Source organism: Octopus bimaculoides, chromosome 5 (assembly GCF_046866305.1).
Source record: "Octopus bimaculoides isolate indiv1 chromosome 5, ASM4686630v1, whole genome shotgun sequence".
NCBI lineage: Eukaryota > Metazoa > Mollusca > Cephalopoda > Octopoda > Octopodidae > Octopus > Octopus bimaculoides.
The window spans coordinates 111,324,802-111,341,872 of NC_142932.1; the positions used below are offsets into that span (position 1 = coordinate 111,324,802).

The following is a 17,071-nucleotide window of genomic DNA, read 5'->3' on the forward strand; positions in this document are numbered from 1 at the left end:
ACAAACACACACACACACATGACTTTTTTTGCTTTATTTTTCAGTTTCCATCTACCAAATTCACTTATAAGGCATTGGTCGGCCCAGGATTATAATAGTAGAAGACACTTGCCCAAAGTGCTATGCAATGGGACTGACCCCAAAACCATGTGGTTGCGAAAACAATTTTCTTAACCACACAGCCATATATTAACCATTCTCCCAATCCAGATGTATAAGTCTGGAACATCTTTAACTAAAGATCTACTCACCCAGGATTAGCATAAACTGAACATCAACCTACATTATCTAATCTCTTTTTCCTATATATGCCCTAAACTATTGGACTAAATTCCTTCAATATTCTGGAGCTTATCTTCAGCTCCATCCTCTGACTTACTTGCATAGCCTCATCCAGTCATTATATCATTACAACTACAACTCTTACTCTAATCATTCATACTGGCTAATTAGTTCAACCTGTGCCAATTTTAAGAATGTCAGAAGTTTCACTATCACTATTTGAGATAAGCAATTCTGCTAGGTCTGTCTGTCTGTCTGTCTCTCTCTCGCCCATTCTCTCTTTCCCCTCCCCACTTCTCTCGAGAAAAACACCAACAAAATCTGGAGAAAATCTTACACTGATATCAGCTGCAGTCTATTCATCTGGAATATAACCATTGCATCTTTACCAAAACTTTTCCCTATATTACTGCATCCAAAATTCTAAACTAAATTTACTGTGTTTTATTCTGTATTGGTAAAGAAGTATACTTTGCATTCAAAGGTCAACTGGTGGGATTAAACCAGGTGTTGGGTTAAGTCTGCCACCAAAATTTTCCAGGAAAAAAGTCACTTCCTTAAAAGCCACTTTTCTTCTTGTGGGCTTTCACTTTCAATCGCAAAGTCCATTAACCCTTTTGATACCAACCCGGGGCTAAACAATTAAATTTTTAGAGGTTCTGGTTTACTGCAGAAATTATCACACTCCTATAATAATTTTATGACTGATGTATAATCATTAAGAGTTAAAACATTCTCATATACGATCTATACTATAATGAAAACAAAAAGCTACTTATTAGTAATGAGTTTGTAACATTTACTAAAAAAAAATGACAATTATTAAAGTCTACACTGTCTAAAAAATTATTAAAAATTCCAATTAATATTTTTTCATCAAAATTTGATTTTCATGATTCTTTTATTACTGAAGTTTTCAATTATATGATTTGATCAGAAAGCAAATTTTAATTCACTTGAGATAGCATTTTTTAAAAATGTCTCTCTTTCCATCTTTTCCTTATCACTTCTATTCCTGTTAGTCTTTCTCTATCCTTATAATGTCCTCTCTCACCCTCTTTAATTATTTCTGTTAAAAAAAAAAAACCAAAAACTAACAAACAAACAACCCCCCCCCCCCCCCCGGCTTTTTTCTGCTAGTTACAATAATGGCTTTAACTTTGAAATTTGCTGATAGTAGCTTTCATCATACGCTCCATTCTACTTGTTTTTTGCTTCAAACATAAGATACAATCATTTATTCCAAGGAACATTCCCCAATGGATTCTATTTCCTTTCCATGTATTCTAAGTTGACACCAACTTGCAAATTTGTTTTTAGCTGAAACTCATTGAATACTCACTCTTAAAACAAAGTTCTTTCAGTCAAAACAGTTTTTGTGATAACCTTTGTTTATAAACCAAATACACTGTATGTTGTTTTTAGCAGTGGCAACTACATTGTCTTGATATTTCGTCTAGAGGAAAGCCTTAACTATCATTTATTTTTTTCTTCTTATGATTATGTCTCAAAAATATTTTACATTAAATACTATGGACTAAGTACATTTTGGACGGTTTTCGTATTTTGATAAAATTCACTGATACTGAACAGTATTTACTTTCGAGATAATTAATACCGGATGAAAGAACTGATAATCTTTGAAACCCCAATAAGCCTTTGGGGAAATGCAGCAGTGAAGATATTCAAGTTGTTAAAATCATAATTATGAGGATGGGAAAACTTGCATTGAAAACAAATTTTGTAGGGAACACGAGCAGTTGTGAATTTTACTTCTGTTAACTCAGATGTTGTCAGAAGAAATTTGAGACTGCAATATTTTAATCAGGTCCTGTGATTTCATATTTTACTTTAGTTAAATGTCTTTTGAGAGAATCAAAAATAGTGGAACTTCTTTCTTTGGTGATCTTTTTTATCTAAATGTTTTGTGAGGCTCTCAATGTGATTGTGATAGATTGAGTGTATGTGTGTATGTGTATCATCATTGTCATTATCATTTAATGTCTGTTTTCCATGCTGGCATGGGTTGAATGGTTTGAGATTGGAGTTGTTAAGCCAGAGAGCTGCACCAGGCTCCAATTGTCTGTTTTGGCATGGTTTCTATGGCTGGATGCCTTTCTTAATGCCAGCCACTTTACAGAGTGTGCTGAGCACTTTATACATGGCACCAGTTTAGGCGCTTTATATATGGCAATAGCATTTGTGAGCTCACAAAATAAGGACCTCTCAGCCAAGACAGGAAGGGAACTATGAGGTAACCCTCTTACTATCAAGGAGATACACAGGGAAAGAGAGAGAGAGAAAGAGAACCTGCCCACAAGGAACAGTGAGGGTAGTGTGTGTGCATATGTATATATATTTGGCATGGGGATAGTGATATGGCTATGTAGTTAAGAGATCTATGTTGCAACCATGTGGTTTTGGGTTTAATCTCGATGTGTAGGACTTTGGGCAAGTATCCTCTATTATGGCCTCATGTTGACTAAAGCCTTGTGAGTGGATTTGATTGATGGGAACTGAAAGAAGCGTGTGTCTCCTTGTTTTAATATTAAATGATAGTTACAAATGGGTCTCATCCAAGCAGTATCATTAATTTCCAATATTCTGTGAAAATGTCTAGCCATGGGAAAATATTATCTTGCTAATAGGTAAGGGTTGGCAACAGGAAGGGCATCCAGCCATAGAAAATTTGCTTCAAACTCTATTAACCCATACAAGCATAGAAAAATAGACAGTAAGCAGTGCTTGCTTTCTCTCTCTCTCTCTCTCCCCTCTCCTTCTCCCCCCCTCTCTCTCAAAGAAATGAAGAATTCAATTATATTGTAAAAAAAAAAAAAAAGGGATAGCAGGTTATTAATAACTCTGCTTTTTTCATTCCATTCCTACAGTTAGAAAATGGTAGGAAACTTGTTGCATTGTTATCATCATCATCATCATCATCATCTAACATCCATTGTCCATGCTGGCATGGGTTGGACGGTTTGACCAGGGCTGGCCAGCTGGAAGGCTACACCAGACTCCAGTCTGATTTGGCAAGGTTTCTATGGCTGCATGCCCGTCCTAAAGCCAACCCCTCTGAGAGTGTAATGGGTGCTTTTACATGTTACCAGCATGGTTACCATTTGCATGATACCGTTATCTTCTACAACTGTGATTTTACTTGGCTTGATGGGTCTTACAGAAATTAAAAACTTTTTTTTTACAATTAGCTTCGTAAATATTCCTCTTTCTGATAAGTGTGAAACACAAGATAGGTAAAGATTTAGTTTTTAAAATCCAACTAATGTTGTTGTTGTTTTCTTTGGAAGTGGGGGCTGGAATTTTAAAGTTTTTTTTAATATATTTTTATAGATATTTGCTGTAGTTTTTTTTTCTTTATTTTATTAGGTTTTTCTGTAGATCTTTGATATACAAAGAAATTGTGCTCAAGTTGCTCAGAGAATTATTTTTTCAAATATGGGTTTATACTTTGCTCTGTAATCTGATGGGATTGTCTAATTTGACAGAATAAATACCATGCTCAAGATTTTTATTTGAAAGCATTGATTTTTAGTTTTCTTGCTGGTGTTTACATCTTTTTACCAATAATAATTGGCAAAACACACACACACACATATACACACAGTGTATGACATTTTCAATTGATGAAAACCCATCCTGGACTGAAGAGAAGAAAACAGATTAAAGCTTAAATCTGATCAAAACAGATCAAAACAAGAGCAGAATCTCAGATAATCAAAATGAGCTGACAACATTCGATTAAAATTATGCTTGCAGTGAATGGAAGAAAATATTAGCACAAGAGTGAATGATTTAATTAATCTGATTGAGGGAAGTTATCCAGTGATAACATCTGCGTAGAAAACAATTGGTTAAGTTAGTACATGCATATATAGTATAGTGAGAAAAACTTTAATAAAGACACTCTATACTGTGATATATATGTGGTCTGATCAATAAGTATCTAGACTGTTGCCATAGTGACGAAATTAAAGCACACAGAGTGAAGCCACTTTGCACAGTTTGACCTTGAACTCTGCTGTGTATGTGCACTAAGTTTTAATGTTCTAGTTCACTTCCACTGTTTACAGCAGTGCTTGGAAGGAAGGTGTGTAGCATGTAACGATCGCATTGACAAGAAGTTGAGCAGAGAATCTGCATCAAATTTTGCCAAAATCTTGGCCATACCTGCTCAGAAGCCTACGCAAAGTTTCCATTCTTCTCAACACAATCAAGGAGATCTTGTGCAACTGAAACCTGAGTGTCCTTTTGGTCAGCTGAAAGCAGTTTTGGCACCAACTTGACAGACACGAGTCTCATACCTAAATCTTCAGTGATAATGGACTGAACTGTAACTAATCTGCACATCCTCTGATAACTCACGGATGGTGATTCAACGATTTCCCCTCACAACTGCACACATATCTGTGATGTTTTTCTCAGTTCTGCTGGTTACAGGTTCCCAGAACGTTCGTCAATATCAACATTTTTTGACCATCTTGGAAACGTCTGAACCACTCGTATGCTTGTGTGTGGCTCATACACTCCTCTCCATACACCTTCTGCAACTTTTCTTAGGCCTCTGAGCCAGTATCGCTTTGACAACTTTCTCTGTCATGGTCAATGCGACAATCACACACTACACACACCTTCCTTCCAAGCACTGCTGTAAACAGCAGAAGTGAGCTAGAATGTCAAAGTGTAGTGTGCATGCACAGCAGAATTCAAGGTCAGTCTTTGCCAAGTGGCTTCACTCTGAGTGCTTTAGTTTCATTACTATGGCAATAGTCCGGATACTTATTGATCAGACCTCGTGTGTGTGTGTGTGTGGGTATGTATATATATATAAAGTACCAAGTACACTCTGTAAAGTGGTTGGCATTAGGAAGGGTATCCACTGTAGAAACCTTGCCAAGGCAAACATTAGACACAAACATAACCCTCAGGCTAGTCAGATATCCTGTTGAACTGTCTAACCCATTTGAGCATGGTATACAGATGTTAAATTATTATACACACCCACATTGTGTGTAAATTTGTAGAAAATTAAAGGTGTTTGCAAGGAAAAATAGCAAAAATAAATTAATTTTCCTTTTATTGCATGGTGCACCAGCATGACCGCAGCCACTTGGCTGAAACACATAAATAAATAAATAAATACCTACAGAAAATAGACTTCTTCCAATCTTATTGGTAGAATTATCCAACAACCATTAAAGCAGTACTTGGTTAGTGAATACAGGTTTGAGATGGAACAGAATTCAAAATGGAATGTAATAGATCATAATTTACCATAGCAATCAGAGCAAGTTCACGTGTTTGTGAAAATATGCACAGATATTTCTGTTTTACAAATTCAGCTGGTTAATGTTGCAAAAAGTTTTATAGAAAATGTGTATGTTCATGTTTGCAAAGTGTAAATATTTTCTAGTAGTACATATAGGGCAGCAGAAAATAAAAAACTTAAAATTGACAAGGCAATGTCAAGATAGACATTAAGTGCTAGCAATTGACAGTTTAAAGAGAAACAGCTTACACATGGTCGTGGGTGACAGCTAAAAGTGTATTAAAACAGACAGCAGTTTTGTCTAACTGCTGTTACACAGATATCAGTTTTACTTGTTTAAATAGCCAAAAACGGCTCACATAGCACTTGTAGTGATCTTGTCAACAGTAAAACAAAAATGTCATCTGCACACAAGTTCTTTAAATTCATAGGGTCATGTGTGTGTGTGAATATGCACTGAAACGTACCCACACATACATGCATGCCCACCCCCACATGCACACACACACACACACGTATACATGCACATGAGTTCAGCATATTATTTATTTTCCAGATTTCGCACGTCATAGATAAACCCAATAATAGAGCAGAAAATACTGGCCCAAAGTTCAGAAACTGTAACTGAGTTTCATAGCTACACAGCATTCTCTGCTCCTGTATTTATGTATGTGTGAATATTTATATATGCGAATATAATTGTGTATATAGGTATGTGTACATAAACAAAAGTTGTAACCTGGTATGATAATAGTTGTTGTGACTAAAGCAGAACAGTATGTGTGTGTATATATATATATATATATATATATATATAATCCGTTACATTATGGAAGAGTAATTTTAGTGATAAAAGATTGCATATTGTAAATGTTTTTCTATTTTAATAATCTGGTTACAAACATAATTCTGCAAATATATAATAAACAAAATGTTAGTTTTTGAGCGTTTTTTTTTTGTTTTTTGTTTTTTTTTTTACTGTCTATTCCAGCATATTTGGCTCACAAATGTATCAAGCAAGGTTCTGGACAACCAGCACACAAACTCATCTAATTCTTCCTTTTCCAAATCTAAGATATGGGAATACTTTCAGCAACAGTTCCAAAGGTTTCAAAGCTTGCAAAGAACTGATAAAATGTTCCTGCAAAGGAGACTACCCTGAGAGCAAATGTGCCAAACAAAACCTGGACTTTTTTTCATACTTTGCAAATGCACACATAAGAACATTGTAAGCTATGTTAGTTATAGACATCACAAAACAATACTATATATTACTGCTAGTATAGGAGTTCTATGAAAATTTAAATAATTGTGATTATTGTAATGAAGACAATGAACATATATCTTTGGTGTTTTTTATGTCTCCCAGGACACAAGAACAGCAATATTTTGTCATAGATGTTAGGTATCTATGGTAAGAATTTTGATAGTGTTTTGTTTTGACTTTCATCAACATCATCATTTAACATCCTTTTTCCATGCTGGCATAGTTTGGACAGTTTGGAGCTGGAAAGTCAGAAAACTGTGCTAAGCTCTACTGTCTGCTTTGGTATAAGTTTCTAACACCAACCATTTTACAGAATGTATTGGGTACTTTTTATATAGCACTAGCAGCAGTGAGGTCTCAAAGTAACTTACAAAACAAGATCCCTCAAATGAAGGTGAGCAGTATGGAGGGAGGTGGCTTAGTGCCAGGTGATGAGGAGTTAGAGTATAAATAGAGGGACAGAAATAGATGTCTTGGAATGGAGGAAGGAGATCCATGGCTTTCCTCAGTTGGGAAGCAAATAGAGAAAATGGAGAGAGAGAGAGAGATGATGGTGAAGATGTGACAAGGCATACGCCCAAATTACAGGGAAGTGTATACAGTGAAGTTGACCATGAATTGGACTGGGTGAATAGGAGGGTAAGTTTATGAGATTGCGTAATAAGAGCGGGGACGGGGGAATGTAGGGAATTTTTCAAAACTGTATTTTAAACTCCTGAGGGTTTCTAAGTTAATATTCATTCATAGGACCCAAGGGAAAACCATGCAAAATATGAGACTTTCATTAAATTAAGCCAGCTAATTTGTTTTAGTATTTTATTTTTAATTATGATTTTGAATAATTGACTTTGATATTTATTCTAATGACTAAATGTACCAGAAAACTGAATATATAATTTCATGTTTTGCCTTGTAATAATAATAATATTTTGTTTTTCTTTACTTCAGGTTCTTGGAGCTGCTATCTTTGGGTTCTGTCTCTGGCTTCGGTTAGACTTTTGGTATGACCATAATATAGGAGTTAACTCAGTTCTGAAAATATACCATATTGCTATTTACATAGCGATTGCAGTTGGTGGGCTTATTATTATTTTTGGCATTATTGGATGTGTTGGTGCAATTGCTTCTCGTCTGGTGCTATTGGTCCTGGTAAGTCTGTTTTTAATATTGTTTTTATTAACCGATGTCACATACTGACTGATAACACTTTTTTGTTGGAGGTTGTTTAGCAGTGCAAGGAAGAATTGACAAATGTGTCAAATTGCTGAACTTATATTATCTTGGCCCAGATAACACCACCCATACATATCTCTCTTTCACAGTCACTTACTCTCACACTCTTTCTCTCTCTCTCTCACATTCTCTCCCTTTCTCTACTTCTCTTGTGATCCACCCATTTTTCTCCTCATTTCTCTTTTTTTCCTTTCCTTTTCTTTTTCCTCACCTCTTTTCTCTTACCATCCTCATGTTGCTTTTTCTTTCTCTTTCATTTACATTATTCCCTTCCTCTTTTTATGTTCTCTTCCTACTTTTTAAAATTTTCTCCTACCTTTTTCTTCCACTTACTTTCTCTCTTTATCATATTCAAAACTGTCTGCTGCAGCAAAGAAAATAGAAATAGAAACTTGCTTGGTATGGGGTAAGAAGACTGTCTCCTCATTAAATAAAAATAATAAAATTTCATTTGCTTTAATGTATAATTTTACAGTGGTTACGTGGTTTATTCATGGCTGGAGATGACGACTATCACTTTTTTAAAAGAGAATTCTATACTATAAATGTATAGCGAAATTGACTTGCCAATTTAGTACCCTCACTGACTATGGGGCAGTTAACTCCCCTGTCTGTATATAGATTTATGCTATGTTTGTGGCTATAAGGGTCTTTGACTCTTATTTCTAGCAATATAGGTGCTGCAGTGAACCCTCAATCACTATTAGCAACAACTGAATTCTTCCTTTTGGTTTTGTATTATGTCTAGACACCTTTATTAGTTTATAATTTTCACAAGACCATTTTGTTGAATCAGCCATTGATTCTTATGGTAAAAACTATCTACTGACAGGTTGGATTTGACTTAACTATAAGCACTGCAGGAGTACTACTGATGAGCTTTAATTTCAAGCAAAATTGGCTTGCCAGTTTAGTACCCTCGCTTGCTAGAGTGCAGTTAATTCCCCTATGAGTTCATAGACTTGTGCTATGCTTGTGGCTATAAGAATCTTTGACTCTCATTTCTAGCAATGTAGGTGCTACAATGCACCCTCAGTCACTATTAGTGACAATTGAATTCTTCCTTTTGGTTTTATATTGCATCTAGCCACCTTTAAGTGATGAGGACTGATCTTAGGATGTTGGGGCTCACAGAGGAAATGACAATGTTGGCGACATGAGGTTCTAGAGAAGACCTGCTCATGTCAGTGAAACTGAGTGCTACAAGAGTTGTGTCCCACCCACATGTAATAACAAACTTTTCACACACTCTACCCCAAGAAACTGAAATACATCTCTTTTAAACAGTATCTTCCTCTTCCTCACATTTCCTCTTCATAAACTATGATTATCTTTCAATCCTCTTTCAGAAATTAGCAATATCTTAGTCTGTAAATGTTATCTTTTATTTTTTACTTGTCTTTCAACTGCAATTCTTGCTGGGACACCACCTTGAAAAGTTTAGTCAAACAAATTGACTCCAGTACTTATTTTTTAATGTCTGGTACCTATTCTATTGGTCTCTCTTGCGGGACTATTGAGAGGGACATAAACAAACCAATATCTGTTGTCAAGTGTGTGGCAAAGGACAGAAACAAACTCATACCCATATATATATTAAGAAGAGCATCTTGTCATAGAAACCATTCCAAAGCAGACAGATCTTGGTACAGTCTTCTGCCTAGTCAGCTCCTGTCAAACTCATGCCAGCATAGAAAACAGATGATGATGATGATGATGATAGTGGTGAGATATATATATATATATATACAGTAATCCCTCAACTATAGCGGGTGTTACGTGATAGGTGAAAATTTGTGAAGTAGAAATAGTACTGTACTGAATATATTTTTTTAATATTTTTATAATTTGTATATATTTTTAAAATTATAAATGCAAAACAACACCATGGAGGAATCTATGTAAGCTTTAATAATAAACTGATAGGTGAACCATGGTCGGTGAACTGTGATAGGTGAACCACGATGTGGCAAGGGATTATTGTAATTATTGTCATTTAATGTGTGTTTTACATGCTGATATGGGTTGGACGGTTTGACTGGAGTTGGCTTGGCAGTAGACTGCACCAGGCTTCAACTGCCTGTTTTGGCATGGTTTTTTTTTTTTACAGTTGGATGCCCTTCATGCACACATATGCATGACTAGCTTCTTTCAGCTACCAAATACACTCACAAGGCTTTGGTCAGCTTGGAGCTGTAGTAGAAGACACTTGTCCAAGGTGCCATGCAGTGGGACTGAGCCCAGAACCACATGATTGGGAAACAAGCTTCTTAACCACACAACCATGCCCATGCACTTTCAAATTCCTCTGGAATAGGAAAGTAAAATCTCTTAGCTTGATAAACAAAGGTTCACAACAAGAAGCACATTCTTCCATAAAAAAAATTTTGTTTCAATTTCCTTCCATTGAAGCCATGATGGCATGGGAAACAGACATTAAATGAAACAGTCAAATAACTTCTCTACTAATAATACAAAGCAAGATATAAACAGCATATGTATTTTTTTGAATGGTTATTATGACACTGTCACAATGCACAATATAGTTCCAACTCCTGATCTCTGGGAAAATACTTACCAAACAAGAACAACAAAAGAATTCCTCGATTTCTTTACTTTTAAAGAAATGGATAAATGTCTATCTTCCAGTATTTCTCTACTTTATGTAAGACTATTGATTTTTTTGGATTTTTTTCATGAGAAACACGAAGAGCTTTAAGGAATATATGTGATGTTTCTCAATATTCAGCAGCAAGTATCAAAGAACAAGATTAGATAAAATTGCAGAGAAAGCCATAGCTTCAAGTATCAAGAAGGAAAGGGAATTTAGAGGGTATGAGTGTTTAAAATGTATAGATATAGAGATACATAGAAGATAAATTTATTTTAAATGGCTCTTTGCTATGAGCTATAAATACAAAGATGAAGTTCAATTTTATTTCTATCTTAACTACAATTGTGATGTCTTATTTTTTAAAGATAGTTTTTTGAAAAGTGACTCATGACTCATCTCTCTCTTTCTCTCTCTGTTTTCTCTGTCTGTCTGTCTCTCTCACTGTCTCTCTTCCTCTGTCTCTCTCCTTCCCTTTCTGCCTCTCTCTCTGACTCTGTGTGTGCGTGTGTGTGTGTGTGTGTGTGTGTGCAACAAAACCTCTCCAAACTAGAAACCCTTAAATAACTGTTTCCCTAGGCATAATTATAATCCTAATGAAGGAAAATCATGAAATATCAATATATTTTAAAATAAACATCAAAACCACCACCAATCAAGAGCCCTTTAACAAGTTCAACCCTATGTGTATGAAGAACAACTTAGAATGAGATTGAAAGATATAAAAGATTCACTGACAATAAGCATCTTAAATATTCCCATCATCAGCTGCCTAACCAAAATATATATATATAATGGCAAAAGTCTATGCAAATGAGAAGTGTTTAATGTTTCTATATCACTTGTCAATGCATTTCTTCATAAGCAGCAATGGTTTGTAAAGTTTACATATGGTTAAGATTTACATTATATACATTATTTACATTTGACAGATATTTGTCCTCATCTTGTTTGTTGTTAACACAACGTTTTGGCTGATATACCTTCCAGCCTTCAAACAAGATGAGGACAAATATCTGTCAAATGTAAATAATGTACATAATTCCTCATCTCTTAAATATAGAACTGGTTAAGATTTGTTTTAGAGAAACCATGATCAGCTCTGTTTACAACAGACTTATGTCTTCAATTACTCATTTATAAGTAGTCCCTTGATCTACAGTGATATCATATATACTATGACATGCCATTGTTAACTGTTTAGATTTTTGAAGATCAGAAAGAGCAGATCACATATATATTGTTATGTGATATACTTCTGTATTAAAGACTGTATTATGTGTGTGTGTGTGTGTGTGTGTGTGTCTGTCTGTCTGTCTGTCTTTGTATTTGTCTCCTTTGCGTGCTACTTGACAAATGGTATTGGTTTGTTTATGATATTGTAACTTAGCAGTTTGGTGAAAGAGACTGACAAAATAAGTACCAAACTTTAAAAAAAAAAGCACCAGTTGTTTAGTTTGACAAAAACCTTTCAAGGTAGTGCCCCAGCATGGCTGCGATCCAGTGGCTGAGAAGAGATTAAAAGATAGGTAGTATTTGTATTATTAAAATATTCATAAAGAAAACAACAAAAATGTTTTAATTCAAAAAAGCAAATATGTTTTTAGTGTACAACGATCTCAAATATTTATTGGAACTTGATAGATTTGAATACTATACTCAATTTATTTACCTATAAAAGGACTATACTTAAGTATAAAAGATTGATTTCAAAGCTGCCCTGATATAAGAATGAGATAAAATAGCTCCTTTAGAAAAAGATTAACCATAATTGACAAATTATAGCAAAAAAAAAAAAATGTTTTACATCATTTCATTCTATTAAATTTGGCCAGACATTACAAAAAACAGAATGTATTAGAAAGTAGAGCAAAGAAAATCAATGTTGCATCTTCATATAGTTTGATGAGACTTCTTTTCCTTCACAAGGTCAAATGGTAAAAGATTGTAGACGAAGAATAGCTAATTTATATTTATTTCATTGAACACGTAACAAGTAGACTTAATTCTTCAATATGGTTTTTTTTTTTTGTAAAGGTAAAAAGAGCAAAAAAAAAAAAAAAGGCAAGTGCACTATGAAATAAATAGCTATTCTTCGTCTGTGACCTTTCTCCATTTGATCCTGTGAAAAGAATCCAACCGGGTCACAATTACATAAAGAGGCAATAGAATGATAAACAATTTTTTTAATGTTATTTCTAACTGGCCAAATTTAACAATATGAAATGATAAAAAACAGAAAAAAATGTAATAATGAAGTAATAAAAATAAAGTAATAAAAACATTGTAATGCAATTTTTAAACACTACAGACTGTTTTTGAAGTACTGTAAAATTCTTGTTCATACAAATAGTCATCTGACCTTTTGTATTTCAATTCTTATATCTTCATGGAAGGACCATGCATATTTAATATATTTTTTTCATTAAAAAACATATCTGAAAATGTCACTATATTCAGTATTGTTAGATTTGTATTTATCTCCAACTCACAGGGGGTAAAAACAAAGGTCAGATAGACAAAATTGCTTGTAAGTTATGTAGAGTTATTTTATTTCTATCATTCCTTTAGTATTTTTTTTTATTATTATAAAAGTTCAAAATGTATGTAATTTAATTCGTTCTTTGAAAAATGATCCATGTTGTCCTAAAACATCGTCAGAGGTCACAAATAGTTAACAATTCAACTTTAATGAAAAGTACAATTCTATATTTCTATTACAGTCGCTTAATATGTGTTGATGTGTAATTATAGATGCTTCTAATATGTATTTACATACATCAGACATTAACTATGTCTCTTATGAAATAAGTAGCTCTCTGTAGAATATACTGCTTATGTGCTTTCACTTTGCTGCATGTTTTAGCTGAGAATCTTTGCAGTATTCAAAAAGATCAAAGGTCCTTCCTCAGCCATAGGTTCAAAGATCCTCAGCTAAAACCCAGCCTTAGTAGTTAGTCTAGGGCTCATAAGGCCACTTTTTCAGATTCTGTGGGATATGTGTCCACCTTCTCCTTGGTTTGGTCACGAGTCTGTCATAGGATTACTCATTTTTGCCAGCTGAGTGAAATGAAGTGTTTTGCTCAAGAACACAATGCATTGCCTGGCCCAGGATTTGAAACCACAATCTGATGACCATGAGTGCAACATCCCAACTACTTAGCCGCATGCCTCCACCTTTGTAATAATACTATTACAATTTTGTAATATTATCACCAATTTCACATCCTTTAGAAATCAATAATTGCATATAGGTGCAATTGGCAGTTCCAGATAGTGGTTAATGCTTTGCATATTTTATTGGACTGTGGCCATGCAGGGGCACCACCTTGAAGGGTATTCATCTGACAAATCAACCCCAGTACTTAGCAGTTTAGCAAAAGAACCAATAGAATAAGTATTGGTATTAAAACACCCAAGCCACAGGAATATAAACAAACCAACACTGGTTGTCAAGCTGTGGTGGAGGTGATAGACATAAACACACACAAGGCTTCCATACAATTTCTATCAGATTCACTTACAAGGCATTATTTGGCTTGAGGCTAAAGTAGACGACACTTGTCCAAGGTGTCATGCAGTGGGACTGAACCTGAAACAATGTGGTTGCCAAGTGAGCTTCTCAACTACACAGCCATGCTGTTAATAAAATAAAAATAAAAAAAGAATTTTTCTAATAAACAGAACAAAGCAATAGCAGATTGAAAACTAGTTCAGATGGAACTGTTTTAGTAGCTGCTCTTCAGTTTATAGCATATTTATATTTGCTAAATACTTTGCTGCACTAATTTGTGGAAATTTATTTCATAATTTAGACCATAATTTAAAAAATATCCTGGATAAAAAAATTTAACATAAAATGTTGACTTCTGTTAGTTTTCAACCTGCTATTACTTTTTCCTAAAAAAAAAAAAGCTTTTATTTTTAATCAACATCAAAAGACCTGCAACTTAGTAGATCAGGTGTTTCACTCCTAATTATATAATCATGGTTTTGATTCCTAGTCTGAGCAGTGTGTTGTGTTCCTGAGTAAAACGCTTCATTTCACGTTGCTCCAGTCCACTCAACTGTAAATGAGTTCCAGTAATAGCTGGGGAATTAATACTGTGACAGGCTGGTGTCGCATTCAAAGAAGTGAGGTACTGATGTTGTAATCTCATAATCCCAGTCATTTAACTGCCATAGAGATTGGATTAATTTCTGGCCCTATGAGTCTTAGGGCCCATAACTAACCTAGGTGTCAACATTAATAATTATTTGGAATTGTTGATTGCACCTTCGTTATCATTCCAACATTTATGTTGTCTTCAATCTGAAGCTTGTTTCCCAACCACATGGTTCTGGGTTTAGTCCCACTATGTGACACCTTGGGCAAGTGTCTTCTACTATAGCCTTGGGCCAACCAAAGCTTTGTGAGTGGATTTGGTAGACAGAAAATGAAAGAATCCCATCGTGTGTGTGTGTGTGTGTTTGTCACTGCTTGACAACAGGTGTTGGTGTGTTTACATCTCCATAACTTATTCTATTAGACTCTTTTGCCAAACGACTAAGTACCAGGCTTACGAAAGAAAAGTACTGGGATCAATACTTCGAGGCTGTGCATCAGCATGGCCACAGTTTGACTGAAACAAGTAAAATATAAAGATTAAACTCGGAACCTGTAATACTGATACCACAGTATTGTTGCTTGATGGTTGTTGTTGTTGTAGTTGGCACTCTGTCGCTTACGACGTCTAGGGTTCCAGTTGATCCGATCAACGGAACAGCCTGTTCATGAAATTAACGTGCAAGTGGCTGAGCACTCCACAGACACGTGTACCCTTAACGTAGTTCTCGAGGATATTCAGCGTGACACAGTGTGACAAGGCTGACCCTTTGAATTACAGGCACAACAGAAACAGGAAGAAAGAGTGAGAGAAAGTTGTGGTGAAAGAGTACAGCAGGGTTCGCGACCATCCCCTGCCGGAGCCTCGTGGAGCTTTAGGTGTTTTCACTCAATAAACACTCACAATGCCCGGTCTGGGATTCGAAACCACGATCCTATGGCTGCGAGTCCGCTGCCCTAACCACTGGGCCATTGCATCTCCACTGCTTGATGGTACTCCCATGACAAAGCTCTCTAACTAGTATTTTATGCATTCCACCTAGTTTCACACAGACATTGTTTTATTTTGAGTTGTTCTTTCTGGGTTCTTCATTCATAAAGTTTTATTGTAGAAATTTTTATTCATTGTTGAAGTCACCGTTTCTTCACATACTGATTAGTAGTACTACCTTTACATTAAGTTTAAGATTTTGACTCAAGGCCAGTCAGTTTTAAGTGGGGGAGACTGGGTGATTACATTGACCCCAGTGCTCTGCTGATATGTATTTTACTGACACTGAAAGGATGAAAATCAAAATCACCTTTGGTGGTATTTGAACTCACAATGTGAAGTGTTAAAAGAAATCCTACTTAGCATATCGTCTGATGTGGTAACTATTCTGCCAGCTCATGCCCCTTACTACCATCATATTAACCTTTTGGCATTTAAGCCAGCTTTATGCAACCCACAAATATTCTACCTGTTTTTATGTTCCAACCAGCCAGATCCCGCCTCTCACACCTATCAGATCATCAAAATCTCAAAGATAATGGAGGATTAATTAAAAACAATGAATAAATAAGCAATACATTTGTCAGAGTAATCTAAATGTTAAAGGGTTAATGTTGAACAACATTAACACTGTTTTCAAATGCCATTTACTCAAAAGATGTTTATCAACATTATAATTGCTGTCTCATACATTTCTGATCCTGTTCATGGCTTAAGTGCTAAGTACAAAAAATAACTTGATGCCTCTTTCATTTCTTAGACAATGTCTCCACTACAGCTGAGCAGGATATTGGGTTATCAAAACAGGATTTCTTTAGTTTGTAGAAAGTTAATTTACGATTATGCCCTGTAGTGCTTAGATGTTCCTAAAGCTAAACAGCAGAAGAGTGGTACTCACAATTCACTAGTGTTATGTACATTGCATCAGAGATGAATGACATCAATCTACTGTGTGTCTATGTGTACTATATTATATTTTAACTATTTGGTAATTTTTAATTTCAACTTAGTACATATTATTATCTTAAATTCAAATTACGATAAACGTAAACAAACAAACGAAGTTTGCTTTTAGAAGCGTTGAGATGTCTTAGAAAGTTAAAGAAGTGATTTTAAATTCTCAATCGCAGGATAATGCTAATAATATAGCCTGAACAGGATAAACTACCCCTATTTTGCAGAAAAAAGTGTCGGTGGTTCTAGCTATATTATTATCTTATTTATTAATGTATATACATATATATGCATACGTATGTGTGTATGTGTTTGTGTGTGTGTGCACATGAATATAAAGG

The 17,071-nt window shown here is 35.0% G+C and overlaps 1 protein-coding gene across 1 annotated transcript in view; it reads left to right on the plus strand.

Annotated features, from left to right (window-relative positions):
• Window positions 1-17,071, plus strand: part of LOC106871756 (tetraspanin-8) — a 107,824-nt gene that overhangs the window by 58,739 nt on the left and 32,014 nt on the right. Inside the window, exon 2 of the mRNA XM_014918391.3 lies at window positions 7,785-7,985. Within this exon, the coding sequence (XP_014773877.1) occupies window positions 7,785-7,985 (201 nt within the window). The remainder of the gene's footprint in view (window positions 1-7,784; window positions 7,986-17,071) is intronic.